This window comes from Papio anubis, chromosome 7, assembly GCF_008728515.1.
Source record: "Papio anubis isolate 15944 chromosome 7, Panubis1.0, whole genome shotgun sequence".
In the NCBI taxonomy this organism is placed as follows: Eukaryota; Metazoa; Chordata; class Mammalia; order Primates; family Cercopithecidae; genus Papio; species Papio anubis.
In genome coordinates, this window is record NC_044982.1 from 96503679 (window position 1) to 96518719 (window position 15041).

The 15041-nt window shown below is 48.6% G+C and overlaps 1 protein-coding gene across 2 annotated transcripts in view; it reads left to right on the forward strand.

The window, feature by feature from the left end:
- Positions 1 to 15041, forward strand: part of ST8SIA2 (ST8 alpha-N-acetyl-neuraminide alpha-2,8-sialyltransferase 2) — a 76435-nt gene that overhangs the window by 39746 nt on the left and 21648 nt on the right. For both annotated transcript variants that reach the window (XM_003901401.3, XM_017960940.3), the window contains 3 exons: positions 1909 to 2037; positions 5993 to 6250; positions 12274 to 12567. In XM_003901401.3, the coding sequence (XP_003901450.1) occupies positions 1909 to 2037; positions 5993 to 6250; positions 12274 to 12567 (681 nt within the window). The remainder of the gene's footprint in view (positions 1 to 1908; positions 2038 to 5992; positions 6251 to 12273; positions 12568 to 15041) is intronic.

The window sequence follows — 15041 nt, forward strand, 5'->3', positions numbered from 1 at the left end:
ATAGAAGTTGGTGGTACCAAAAGGATGCAGCAATGCCAGCTCCTGCTAGAGCCTCATGAGGTGGCAGCCAGTGGGTCATGCCAGAAACATCGGTGCTCCTTTGAAAATTCCAGAACCTCACGAGATGGATATCTGTCTCTTCTACACCCTGTTTCTATAAATGGGCAATCTGTGGCTCAGAGAGGTAAAATGATTGACCCACAGTCACACAGTTTATGAAATCTTTCCACTGTACCCTCTGTTTCTTGCATGAAAACAGTAAAAATTCCAAATGGTTAGGTCTTGTGTACCCTCTCAGAAGCTCCCTTAAGCCTGCATACTAGGAAGAGTTCCTCTGCCTTACTCAAAACTCATCAATTCTCTATCCTCTGCAAAGTTACAGATATTTGAGTTCGAGACAAGTGATATCAGCCAGGAGTCAGAAATACTGAGGAATGGAGGTGGGTAGGTGAAGGGAACATGTGAGACAACATGCACCCCTAAACGAATTCCTTCTCTACCTACAAAAGTCAAAGTAGGTCCAGGCATGGTGGCTCATGCCTGTAATCCCAGCACTTTGGGAGGCTGAGGCAGGCAAATCTCCTAAGGTCAGGAGTTCGAGACCAGCCTGGACAACAGGGTGAAACCCCATCTCTACTGAAATACAAAACTTAGCCAGGTGTGGTGGCATTCACCTGTAATCCCAGCTACTCAGGAGGCTGAGGCAGGAGAACTGCTTGAGCCTGGGTGGGGGAGGTTGCAGTGAGCTGAGATCGTGCCGCTGCACTCCAGCCTGGGCGATAGAGTGAGACTCTGTCTCCAAAAAAAAAAAAAAAGGAGAGCGTCGGGTTTAGAACTCATTAACAGGATTTCATCTTTTTTTAACTTGGCTGTTTCAAGATAAATGGAGAGGACATAGATGTTTGGTTTGAACTCTTTAAAGCTTCAGAATTTGTCATCACAAATCCACTTATTCTAACTGGGAGAATCTGCTGTCAGCACAGACAAAAAGAACTTTGGATGTGACCCACATACATCTGTGTGCATCCGGCAGCAAGCCGGCTGACTCTTACACTGCCTTCAAAGATAGAATTGTAACCTAGTTTATAGAAACCTACTAGCATAGATTTCAAGCCTCTGAATTCAAACCAGTCCTATAATACCTGGTGTTCCTGAGTCAGATGGAAAGGGGGTGTTTACCCAGAATCATGATCCACCCAGGGAATATGAAGCCAGCCAGTTCTTTCATTCACCTGAGGCTCCCCGAGGATCGATTTCAACCTAAATTCAACAATACTTATTTACTGGGCACCCGCTATGTGAGACCACTAGGGAATATAAAATGAATGCTGGAGATCCCTTGCTTACAGTCTCCTGTGAGGGACAGACACAGCACAGATGACTGTGTAGCAAGGTCCATGTTTCAAGGAACATCTCAGAGTTACCCTCAAGAGAGTGATGGGGCCGCCAGGGAGGAGGGGGAAGCCACAGGCTACAATTACATTGTCCTGGTATGAGTTCTTGTTTTCTCTTTAAGTTTGGAAGCCCTTGATTTGATACTTTGTGGTTCATATACCTGCTCCTTGTAGAGTTTCTTATCAATAGCTTGAATAAGAAATATTACTCTTCTGACAGAGACTGCCAGGTTTTACCAGGAAAAAAAAAAAAAAATCACTGGGGGCGGAGGAAGAAAAATAGGTTTATCACCCTCCTTCCTGTCTCCAAGAATGTATGTAGGTTATACCTGAGGGACAGAGTTTGTGCATTACTGGAAGATAAATAGACTTCCTTCTCTTCTCAGGTAATAACTGCAATTTTGCTCTTCTGGAGAAGTTTACATTCAAGCCCGTGCAAAAACAAAACTATTAGACTTGTCATCGGCTTGCTAACACATCATGTCTACCCTCTTCCTTTTTTTTCTCCTTCCAGAGCTGAAGTTGTAATAAACGGCTCCTCATCACCAGCTGTTGTTGACAGAAGTAATGAAAGCATCAAGCACAACATCCAGCCAGCCTCATCCAAATGGAGACATAACCAGACACTCTCTCTGAGGATCAGGTACTGGTAATTACCTACAGGACAAGAAGTAGACTTGGTCTTCAGCACACACTGGCAAATTGCCGCTCTTCATCGTCTAAAGAAGTCAGGATAGAAGTAAAATGTTTACCTCCCACTGAGGCAGGTTTCATCTGTAAGTGATCAATTGGAAATAAAAACCCCAGACAAGCCTAGTGGCCCAGCCTGTGCATTTGGTGACTGGGGCCAGGCGGTGGCAGGAACACCCGCAGAGGTCCTGGACTGAGAAGCAGCAAACCTTGAGTCTCGGGTCAGCAGCAGAGGGAGCCTGGGCAGTGGAAGCCACATGTGGCTGCTTCTTCCCAGGCATAAAGAGTCCTTACTTGTTGGGGCCTGCCTGGGATTCACATCCCCTTTCAGTGACAGTCCTCCAGTTTGTTCTTGGAAAGTTGCTCCCTCCCTCAGCCTTTGTGGCTTGCATAGGCTGCTCCTCCCCCGCAAGATGAAAAGGAAAACCTAGAGCCATAGGGGCATCCGGAGAACCCAGGAACTGACAGGACACCTGACCAGAAAGCAGAGGTCTGTTTAGCCAGAGAGCAGCTCTCGCCCTGATCTATTTCAGAGCACTGCAGGCGTCACGAGGTAGTGGCAATGGGGAACCATAGAGAAGGAATTACAACTTCAGCATTTTGGACACTTAGTTTAGATGTAGCCATGATTGACCCAGCAAATATTTGTAAGTATAATCCAACTATTTAGTTCCAGGCATCATGCTGGGGCCCCGGGGGTGCTCACATGAATCAGACATGCTAGGTGGGGACACGAATATAAGCAAAGACAAGACAACGTGGTATGACATACACATTAGGTGGTGCTGCATCTTACATATATAGAGATGGAAATAAAGAGGCCATGCTGAGCAAAGAGTCATTCATTTTGTAAGAAGACTAAGAGGACTGGTCAGGAAAGGCTGGCCAGGAGCAGTGGGTTTTGAAGGGTAATTAGAAGTTCACCAAGCTGCTTCCCACAGGCAGAGTCTGTGATCTGGTGCTTGTGAACAGTGCTGCAGGAGCAGGAAGCAGGGGGCAGGGAATAGGAGGGTGAGGTTGGGATGGTAGCCAGGACCAGATGGGGAAGGCCTTGATGACCATCCCAGGCCATACTATTGGGAGAGAGGAGAGCAGCCACCAGCAATGGCGCCACGCAGAGCAGGGAGTTGCCCCTGCCACAAGGCTCACTATCAAAATGGAAACGCCCCTGCACCCTAGTTCTTGAAGCTTAGTTTTGGGACCTGTGCAGGGCTGGGGAGTTGAAAGACATGAGCTCTGGGGACCTGGCAGCTGAGAAATCATCTGAAGTAGCTGACTCCCTGCCACCCTGCACTCCTTACTCAGCGCCTCTTCAGAGGCCTCCTGGTGGCTCTCCATCCCCCTCATAAAGCCCTAAACAGGTGCCCCCTTTGATCAGGGGCACCGTGGAGTCAGCAACCCCAACTGCATTGGTTCCCTAGGGCTGCTATAACAAATTACCACCGACACGGTGGCCTAAAACAACAGAAATTTATGCTTGCACCGCTCTGGATGCCAGAATTCTGAGCACCCCCTTGCAGGCTGCAAGGGAGAACCCATTCTCTTGCCCTTTCCAGCCTCTGTGGCCACAGAACTCCAACCCCTGCCTCCATCTTCATGTGGCCCTCTCCTCTGTGCCTCTGTCTTCTTCTGTCTCCTGTAAGGACACCTGTCATTGAATTTAGAGCCCACCCGGGTAATCCAGGATAATCTCATCTCCAGATCCTTAAGTTAATTACATCCGCAAAGATGCTCTTTTGAAATGTGGTCACATTCACAGGTTCCAGGGGTTAGGAGGTGAACATATATTTTAGAGGGGTCACCATTCTCCCCACTACACCACCGTGAGTGAAATCCTCCTGCCAGTATGAGCTACCCATGGTCCCCAATGTCCCTTTCTCCAACCATTGGGTAGAGAAATAGCTCCCCGACCCCTTGTGAAGACAAGACTGTGTCCTTCATAAAGACCCTGCAAACACAGTCCCCTCAGTAGCAACAACATACCTTCACCCAGAGGGAAAAAGAATTTCCTCCAGCTTCAATTAATCACCAAGAGTATTCATAATAAAAGATTCTGCAAGTGATTTGGAATGATGTTTAATAATTGATGGTAATTTCTCATAATTAGTTAGAAATTAATTCACTCACAGAGGTGTTTATTTATGGGCTTCCTAGGGGCTCTCTTTGTTTTTAAATACCTTGGGGTAAGTAATTGCAAAGGTTTCAGCAATTTCCCAACTATATTAGTTTGTCAAGTCATATAATCCTTGGTAAAGCACAGTAAATAAAAACAATGCCTCTGTTTTCCATCAACAGATACGAATTATTCTGCAAGGGTGGTTTCCCCTACATGATAGCAAGAGATGCAGGTCATTAATAAGGAAAGATAATGGATGAGAAGCATCAAGCTTACCAAGCGTTCTAGCTGCCCCCTGACTTCCCCAGAGGCGCTTGAACCTGGACACACATTAAAGTCACCTGGGGAGCTTTTGAGAGCAATGCTGAGAACTGGCTCAGAATCAAGATTTCTCACATGTAAGCCTGGAGATTTGAAGTATTTAAAGGTTCCCCAAGTGACTGAATGTGCAGCCTGCTGGAATGTACCACAGGTTGTGAACATCTCAAATCCAGCAGTGTTACTGCTGGCCTCAGTGTTACTATCTGTGAGATGGGACAGCCATCCTGCAGCATCTCACATTTGCAAAGGGCATGAAAAATTCTGCACCTCCAGGACTCTGAAAACAAAGAACAGCATCTTTGTATCTGTTCTAGATAGGAATTTGCAGCAGAATATGAAATTAATTTCAGCTTATCTAGGTACCCAATTTCTTTCTCTTTATGACTGGAATCATTTCTAAAAATCTCGGGTGATTTAAACAGTTCTTTAAGTAAAACCCCCAGCTAGGATTCTCAGGCTCCTTAGGGGAAGGCTGTGTGTTTCAGGTGAAGCTTTTTTGGCAAGTCCAAGAGGACACCCATCCCTTTCCTGACCCCACTCAATCTTGTCTTTGTGCTTTGCTAGATGATTCGATTCGAGAACTTTCTCTAAATCAAAGCTACCCTAGAGTCTAGAGGGCTGTCCTTTGCTCTGAAACAACACAAAGGAGCCCTTCTTTGTGGGACCAGGAAGGGGTCCATATTTATGATTCCCCCCCCACCCATAAACACTAGATAGCAACTAGAGGGGGGCAGCAAGCGGACATGCTCCAGCTTGCAGGATGGCAGGCCATCCTCTCAGTGTCTCAGAGGCGGAAAATGTCCATACACGTCACAGTATCCATCCCCCCAGAAAGCTCCTTTGCCCAGAGAAAGCTTCCGTGGAAGAAAATGGGCCAGTAAGGAGTGAGAGGCACCTGTCATCTGGCTTTCTGCTCCTAGACTTTAGTATCCTTTTCTCAAAATCTAGGAAGTGTGGGAGTAAAAGAGAAACTTAGATTTTGTACCTAACTGTTCATTTTCATCCCTGTCACAGGGTGGCCCTAAATCCCCCTAAGTGAGGGTAATGTAAGGTCACCAAATGTCTGGGTGTGCCCCAGACTGAGGGGCTTTCAGGGACATGGGACTTTCAGTGCCTAGGCCAGGCAGTCCTGGGGAAACTGGGGTGATGGGCCACCCTTCCTTCTGGGGCCCGCTTGAGGAGCTCACCTCCAGTCCTAATGGAGTGATTTCCCCGAGCAGTTTTCACCTCGCAAAGGAAGAGGGTGTAACCCTGGCAACCCCCATATTGGCCACCACCGTAGTTGCTTCTGGGCCACTTTTGGCCGTCCCTGCCTGGAACCCGTTCTCAAGAGCATCTGAACTCTCAGCATACTCTGTGTGTTGGCTGGGCTGCAGCCACCCTGCAGGGCGACCCCGGATAGGAAAAGCTGGGCAGGCAAAGGGCAGCTGGCACCATGGAGACTTTCCTCACGCATGTTTGCTTTTCACAGGAAGCAAATTTTAAAGTTCTTGGATGCTGAAAAGGACATTTCTGTCCTAAAGGGAACCCTGAAGCCTGGAGACATTATTCATTACATCTTCGATCGAGACAGCACCATGAATGTGTCTCAGAACCTCTACGAGCTCCTCCCCAGGACTTCGCCACTGAAGAACAAGCACTTTGGGACTTGCGCCATCGTGGGCAACTCGGGGGTCTTGCTGAACAGCGGCTGTGGGCAGGAGATTGATGCCCACAGCTTCGTCATCAGGTAACACGCCCCAGCAGGCACTCTGGGGCCCGAGTGGTGGGCACGCTGTGTTTCAGTGGAGCATTGCCAGTTGTCCCAAGAGACTGAAACGAGGCCTTGGCAGAGTTAGCCCCTACTCTCAACCATGACTGCTCATCAGAATCATCTGGGGAGCTTCACCTCCAATGTCCAGAATGTACCTCATACCAATTAAATCAATGGAGGAGAGGGGAAGAGAGGCGTGGCAGGGGTGCGGGCAACCCGGGGAGCACAGGTCATTCTGATTTACAGCCAAAGTTGAGAATCACTGATCCACAGCAGAGGTGGGCAGATGCTGGCCCGCAGCCTACTTTTGTAAATAAAGTTTGGTTGGAACGCAGCCACGCCACCCATTTTCATATCATTGGTGGCTGCTGTCTCACTACAAAGAGAGTGGAGTCACTGGGCACGGTTAAGTCATTGGGTGGAATTGCAGAGTCACAACAGAGAGATCATATCACCTGCAAAGCAGAAAATGTTATTCTCTGGCCCTTTACAGAAAAAGTTTGCTGATCCCCTGAGGTAGAGCCTGGTACAAAAGGTTGGTAAGAAAATCTCCTGGGCTAGCTAGTTGTTGGTTCAACTTTGCAAAACTCTTGTAAGTGTCTTGGAAGGGGGTGCCCTACTAGTGACTTCATTACCCTGTTCTCAAAATCTGGGAAGTGCGGGAGTAACAGAGAAACTTGGATTTTGTACCTGACCATTATTTTCTCGAAAATATCTGCTCTCATTTTCCAATTGCCTGGGACATTTGCACACGAGGTTGCCCTTGGCCCTGACACCTGACCCCCAACCCACTACAGTCATGGAAACAAGGCTTTGCTGTCTCTCGGACAAAATTAGGGCATGCAGGGCCTCGAGTTTCATTCCAGCCGGCTCCCCAGCCCTGGCAGAACTGCATACATTCTCATGTTTCTGTGGGGACCAACTCGAGGCAAAGACAGCCTTGTCCTGGGGCTTTGGGAAGCCACCTTATCGTAGAGTTCCCTAAACCTTGGGACATGGGAAGAAACCGTGTCTTTACTCTTGCATCCGCTGGGATTGAAATGCTACCACAGCTCAGCAGCCAGAGTTTTGTCATCCTCTGCCAGGTCCATCTGGCCCTGGCACATCCAACAGCTCAGTCCCTGCTTTTCAGAGCCCATTAGTCTAAAGACTAGTGGAGGGAGGGTGAGGGGAGGGGAAAGGAAGAAGGAAGTGTGGCAGGTCTGTCTGATTGGAAGTCAGAGAAGGAGTGACGGTTGGGCGTTAAAGGTGAGGGTGTGGGGGCCAAGGCCTCCTCCCAGGGGGTCGGATCCCCTCCAGGAGTACCCAGCAGTATCCGGTGGGGGGCTTTCTGACCTAATGCCATACATGTAAGCCATGCCTCTTCCATTGTCACAAGTCATGAGTCCCCACAGTGAGCTTCACACAGCCCATGAAGTCCTGACCCAGGAATTTTTAGAGGCAGATTTTGGCCACAGTTTCCTTTTGGAACCCTTTCACATAGTCAGCAGTGTGCAGTTCAAAGCTGGGCCTTGGCTTTGCTACCCATTTGTCACATGACTTGGGGTGTATCTCTCTGCCTTTCTGGGCCTCAGTTTTATCATCTGTAAAACGGGCTGGGTGGACTGGCTGGCCTTGAGGTTCTTTCATTATGAATACGGTCTGTGCTCTAGCCCAGTGCTTCTCAGACTTTACCGTGCATAGGAGTCTCCTGGGCTTATGGACATGCAGAGTTTTGGGGTCTAGGGTGGGGCCGGCAACTCAGCATTTCTAACAAGCACCCCAGGGGACACCACTGCTGGTGCGTGACTGCGCGCGGAGAGGCGCAGCCGGGGTGTGCTCTGCCTCACTCCTGGGAGTCATGTCCACACCCATCCACACATACTTGGAAAATATGGATCAAAAATGCCAAGGAGCAAGCTACTTCAAAAAGTGCAGTTGTTCTTTGTCCTTTAGGCCTATGTCCATGGCTCTGAAACTCCCACGGGTCTCTGGGGTGGACCTGAGGGGTGTTTTAGGACAAGATTTTGCAGCCCTACTGTGTACAGACTAACGTTTGACATCAGGGATACGGTACCCAGTAGTGGCACTAGCTCCTCCACCCCACTGGGACTGTTCCTCTGGGTTCTTCCCATCTAGGAGTTTATTCCATGCCCTGCACTTGGAAATATGCTACAGGCCAAAGCCCCACACTAACAATAAAGAGAGCATGATGTTGCAAGCATTAAATGAGATGGCATATGGGAATATGCCTGGGATGGTGTCTCCCACACAACAGGGACACTAAGTGTTAATTCCCTGGGGACTCTGTCTCCACTCCACCCACCTCACCCCCAAGTGGTGAGCTCCTTCAGAGCAGAGTGGCTGTGTCCATCTCCGGGCCTCCTGTCCAAGGCTGTGCCAGGCCAGAGGAAGGCCTCCGTGTGGCTTTGCTAGAATGGCAGACACTGTGAAACTCCTGATAGAGGTTTCTGTCTCTGCCAGTCCACGTCTTCAATCCATTCACCCTGCCTCTTCTGTGGGAGAAACGCACAGACACGCAAGACCTCACCCCCTGTCAGAAAACTCTGTGTGGGGAAGACAAGCTTGTAAGTCCTGGTGGGACACATGGCACACAAAATGCAATGATCTTGCAAAACCTAGTGCCTCCTAGGGAGTTCAAGGCAGGCTTCTGGCAGAAGCAGCATTGGAGTGTGAGTTGCCTTTGACCAGTGAAAATGGTGAGGAGGAGGAAACAGCATGAAGAGAGGCATGGAAGCAAGAAGGCAGATGCATGGATCGGGCAGGGCACTGCTCAAGCAAGCATCAGCTGCACAAAGTGCTGCTGGGAATGGATGGGAGGCTGGTCCCAGGAGAGCCCCATGATCCTGCAATGCCAGGCTAAGGACACTGTGTCTATCTGGGATCCTGTGTGCAGAGTATAAGCTCCCGGATGTTTGGGGATCAGAACTTCATTGGGCACACACACAAACACATGCACACGCACGCACACACGCACTTCTTCCATAAGGAGAATCTGATGAACAAATGCTCTTCCTTGGATAAACCACATTATCATCATTGTTATCCCTTACTATTTGTTGGCCACTTGGAATGTACCAGGTGCTATTCCATGCACTTCATGTTTATTAACTTATTTAATTCTCACAACTACTGTGTATGGAGTGCTCTGTTTTTATCCTGGCTTTGCAGTGAGGAAATTGAGGCAGAGAGAGGCAAGTGCCACACAGCTAGTGAGGGCTGGAGCCAGGCTGTGGACCGGGTAGTCGGCTTCCAGAGCCTGCCCAAGCTGCCTCTCTCACCCTGCAGAGTACTCCTCAATGTGTACCTGTGGGTGTGGTGGTTTCTGGAAGGGAGTGACTCCTCTTCTGCCCGGAGCCAAGCCAATCCAGAAGTCACTTTGGGAGGCCTGGCCTACTGTTGGACAAAAGAGAGCCTAGATGAGATTGAACCCCTTCCTAACGCCTCCTTCTCGCCTAAATGAAGCAATTCACCTCTGGTGGGGAAGGAAGACGTCTAGACAGTCCACTTAGGGCAGAGCTCCCCCACCCCAGCATCCTCACTGAGGCATAGTCATTGGAAAAGCTTGGACTTCACAGCCCCTCCCTGCCTCCCTCTTCTTGTGCCTCTGCAGGTAAGGTATGGAGCCCCTACTGTGAGCCGAGTCCTATACTGAATGAGGGCTGGGGCCTGCCTGCAAGGAGCACACAGCCCCTGTTCCCATTGCCCACAACATCTTCCAGGAGGTGGCATTCCAGACTGGCCAACATTGTAGTTGGGAGTGTGTTTCCTGCTTCACCCTTCTGGGCCACCTTGTGAGCCGCCAGGGTTAGGTGCCACATCCCCTTCATTCTCCTTGCCTCTGTCACAGCCCCTCCTGCCCCATGGTTGCTTCCAGTCCATCTGAACTGCATGGAGTCCACTTGGCCCTGCTCTCAGGACCTGGAGCTTGGCCTAGAATTGGCCCCAGACCCTCAGGAAAGCCTTGGAAGCCTGGCTCGGCCAGGTTTCAAGGCAATAGGAGTAACTGAGACCTGGGCAGCCCCACACTGACTGATGTACTACAGTGACACCTCAGTCTCTGAGGCCTGTGGCAAGGGCTCCTGAAGGGGAATTGACCCAGGGCAATCCTATCCCTTTACAGTGTTTAGTCACAGTCAAAGATAGCAAGACCTAGGGGCAGGGATGGGAAGAGGGAATATTTTAGGGCGTTCAGTCCGAAATCACAAACAGGCTCTTTGAGTCGAATATACCTGAGTTTGACTCCTGGTGGTTCGCTTTCCAGCTCCAGGCCTTTGAGCAAGTTAATTCTCACACACTGAGCCTCCATTTCCTCACTTGTAACAGGATGGTGATTAAAACTGGGTCACAATAAAATCAGTTGACCTATGTTAAAGGACCGATCAGTGCCTGGCACACACCAGGGGCTCAAAAAATAGGAGTTTTCTTTCTGATTAACCCACTTTTTCTCCCCAGTTGTTGAAAAAGGAAAGTCCTTGCTTAAAGGGAGGGATAAATGGTGCGTTCCTGGATTTCTTCATTTGATGATGACTTGCGATCCCTTGTCTTCATGTCTCCAGCCTCTATTTTTACACTCTTAACTGGATTTCTCAGACTTCTTTTCACTGGTCAAAGGGCTTTTCCACCATTAAATCCTCTGTGCCAGACAGCAGCCAGACCTCCCCTGCAGTGCCCTCTGCTGCCATCCCAGTCCCAGGCACAGGCAGGAAACCCAGGTATGCACACCCAGGCTGGGTCTCCCATAAGGAAGTCGTCAGGTTAAATAGCAGAGGCTGCCCACCCAAGCAGCCTGACTTGTCAACATGAGTTTGCAGTGGCCTCTTAGTTTGCCCTCCAGTACCCAACTCCATCCCCTCCAATCCATACTGCAACTTCATCTCATTGCTTTCTAATTGTGGCCAAAATTTCTAAACTGTCCCTGTCACTCTCCTGCTCCAGAACCCTCAGTGGCTCCCTATTGCCCTCAGAACCAAGTCCCTGGCACACAAGTCCTTTGATACCTCACTCTGCTTGCCTGCCAAACCCCATCTCCTCCACACAATATACTCCAGTCAGACCAAATCACTTGCCTTTCCCTAAACACCCATGTTGTTTCCCACCTCTCTGCCCTTGGATACCTTTCTTGTGCCCACAGTGCTATAGCGTGGTATTCCTAAACTGCTTGGCTATAACACTACCTGAAGAGGAAGGTCTTGTGAAAAATCGGTATCAATGCTTAGGCTCACCGGCTGAATCAGAATCTCCAGGTGAGGAACTGGGGAATCTGTATTTTTAATGAGTGCCTGGGGTGATTCTTCTGACTTGGCAAACTGGAGAAGCACTCTTTTCATGTACCTTGTCCACTAATAGACTTCTGCTTAGTGGTCACCACCTCAGGGGAGTCCACCTGACACTCCTCCTTCCCATAAAAATGATGACAACAGTTAGCATTTATCAAGCTCTTACTATATCCAGTAGTGTTCTAAGTACTGAGCGTGTAGCAATTCTTTTAATCCTTGGGAGGGATGCTGTTGTGATCTCTATCATAGCTAAAGTAATGGATGGTCTCAGGAATCACAGAGAGGTTGAGCAAGTTTCCCAGAATCACACAGGTAGAAAGTGTCAAAGCGAGTTTAGAGCCTGGAAGTCTGCCTTCGGATCCCTCACTCTGTCACCTAATGGGCCAGGTCACTCTTGGCAACAGCGTCATCATCTTGTGGACTGAGGACTGGCTTACTTGTTTCTTTCTTCCTCTCCTAGATCCTGAACTCCAGAAGACAGGCATTTATGTCCACAGGGTCTAGCAAAGTTCTAGGTATATGGTATGAGCTCAGTAAACATTTGTGGCAGAAAAAGGAGGAGAAAGGATGACGGGAGGGGCCTGTGAGTGTGGAGAGATGCCCTGGGTCTTTGTTTGAGGATGAAAAAGAAGCAAGGAGAGGCAAAGGATGGGATCAAGTTAAATAGAAGAAGGGGTCCCAGCTTTCCCAAAAGGATCATGTTGCCTTTTTCTCCGGCAGGTGCAACCTGGCCCCAGTACAGGAGTACGCCCGGGATGTGGGGCTCAAGACAGACCTGGTAACCATGAACCCCTCGGTCATCCAGCGGGCCTTTGAGGACTTGGTCAACGCCACGTGGCGGGAGAAGCTGCTGCAGCGGCTGCACAGCCTCAATGGCAGCATCCTGTGGATCCCTGCCTTCATGGCCCGAGGCGGCAAGGAGCGTGTTGAGTGGGTCAACGAGCTTATCCTGAAGCATCATGTCAATGTGCGCACTGCATACCCCTCGCTGCGCCTGCTGCACGCTGTTCGTGGGTGAGTGGCCTCCCTACAGGCCAGTAGGACCGTCACTAAGTGTGGGGGATTCTTGGTAGGCAGTATCCCTTTCCTAGGTGCATTTCCACCGCAGCTCCACCACACACTTGCTGGATGGCCTCAGCAAGTCACCTGGCCTTTCTGAGCCTCCATTCCTTGAGAGATGAGGGGGTTTGGCAAGTGAGTTTCATCTGGCATGCCAATTTTGACCAATGGGTAGTGCCTGCCTAGAGAGCTGAGTTGAGAATGATCCTGGGGGTGGGGCTGTCTCGAGGCTCAGTGGGAACAGATGCCATGAACATGGGAAGAGAGATGGTGACTGGCAAGTCACATACCATCCCAGGTGTGTGATTTTCAAGAAAATCAGGATCAGATGCACTTGACTTCAAGTAATTCACCTTAATCTCTTTAAGCTTTAGTTGCCTCTTCAGTGAAATATGAGTGGGAATGGTAACATTGGAGGATGTGAAGACTAAATGAGATAATGGATGTGAAATGCCTAGTATATTTCGGTAGAAACACTTAATGTTATCATCAATCATCACCATCTTTATGTCTCAGTGCAATATTTTCTTTTTTTTTTTTTTGAGATGGAGTCTCGCTCTGTCACCCAGGCTGGAGTGCAGTGGCCGGATCTCAGCTCACTGCAAGCTCCGCCTCCCAGGTTTCGCCATTCTCCTGCCTCAGCCTCCCCAGTAGCTGGGACTACAGAGCCCGCCACCTCACCCGGCTAGTTTTTGTATTTTAGTAGAGACAGGGTTTCACCATGTTCGCCAGGATGGTCTCGATCTCCTGACCTCGTGATCCGCCCGTCTCGGCCTCCCAAAGTGCTGGGATTACAGGCTTGAGCCACTGCACCCGGCCTCAGTGCAATATTTTCTAACTCTGCAGAGCACATCTTGTTGATTGGGCTGAGATCTTCAAAGGAGCGTCTCCTAGGATGTTTTTGTCCACATGCTCTTCTCTCTAAGATGGAAGGGAACTTTACCTAGGCAATATGAAAGAGACAGGGAGAGTTAAAGCAATGGAATCCACTCTCTTTAAGAAGAGTTTTGATGTAACTAATTAGCTAAGGATTCTCCTGGTTAGGCCTGGATCTCTAATTCCAGGAAAGAGATTCCAAGACTTAAGGAAAACAAATAGGAAATATTGAGGAGGGTCTGAACTATTCATATCAAGAAGTCCATGTCAACCTGGATGGTATTCTTAAACAGCCCCAGCCAAACAAGTAGTAACCTCCTTGTTTCCTCCCATTCATGTGACCTGGCATAGATCTCCCTGGCACTTGGATCAGTAAATTCGCTAGGAATTTACTAGTGCCCATTAGAGCAGCCACAAGAAAAATAGTTTAATATTAATCATTAATTCACTCTCTTCCAGTTTTCTGTTGCAGTAAAAATCATCTCATGACTTAATGGCTTAAAAAAACAACAGCAACATTCATTTTATATTGTTTACAATTTCTATTGGCTAAGAATCTGAGAAGGGCTCACCCGGATGGTTCTTAGGTCAGGTGCAGTCAGATTGGCTAGAAGTAAAACAATGGGGGGCTGAAGCAGCTGGGGTTAACCATGCGTCTCTCTCCCTCTCTTTATGTTATATTAGGGTTTCTCTAAATGATCTCTCTGCATGGGCTAAATTGGGCTTCCTCATAGCATGGTAGCCTTAGAGTAGTCAGACGTGTACATGGTGGCCCAGGCTCTAGCACAAGTGGCCCAGAGACCAAGGCAGAAGCTGCATCACATTTTAAGACCACATAGTGTCACTTCTATTATCATCTACTAGCCATCTAGTCATTAAATTAGCTTAGAATCAAGGGAAGTAGACATAGACCCTGCCTCTCAATGGGAAAGTGCCAATTTGTAGATGCGTTTTAAAACCTACACACATTCATTCCGCCTATATTTATTGAGTGCTTACTATGTGCCAGGCTCTGTTCTAGACACTAAGATATGGTAGTGAATAAAATAAAGTCCCAGATCTCATTAACAATTATGTTTTCTTATAGGGAAAGATAAATTACAGGTAAACAAATAAATAAGATACTTTTAAATAGTGCTATCAGGAAAGTCTTCTCTGGAAAGAAGTTGGTTTGAGCTAAGTCTCAAGGGATGAAACAGCACCAGCCATGTGCAGATCTGGGGTAGGAACCTTCCAGGTGGAGGGAACCTTAAGTGCAAAGGCCTTGAGGTGGGAGGGTGTGCTCAAGGTTTAACCAAGAGACAAATGTGGTTGAAACAGAGTGAACAAGGAGAAAGGGGAGGAGATGATGTTAGTGAGAGAGATAGGAACTAGAATGCACATATGTTTGTGGGCCATGGTAAAGAGTTTGGATTTGATTCTAAGTTTGAGGGGCAGTGAAGGAGGTGAGGCAGAAGATCTGAGTTGTATCTTTAAAAGATCCCTCCAGCAAGAATGAAAGCTGGAATATTTGTTGGGAAGCTGTTGCAATAGCTCTGGCAAGAAATAATGAT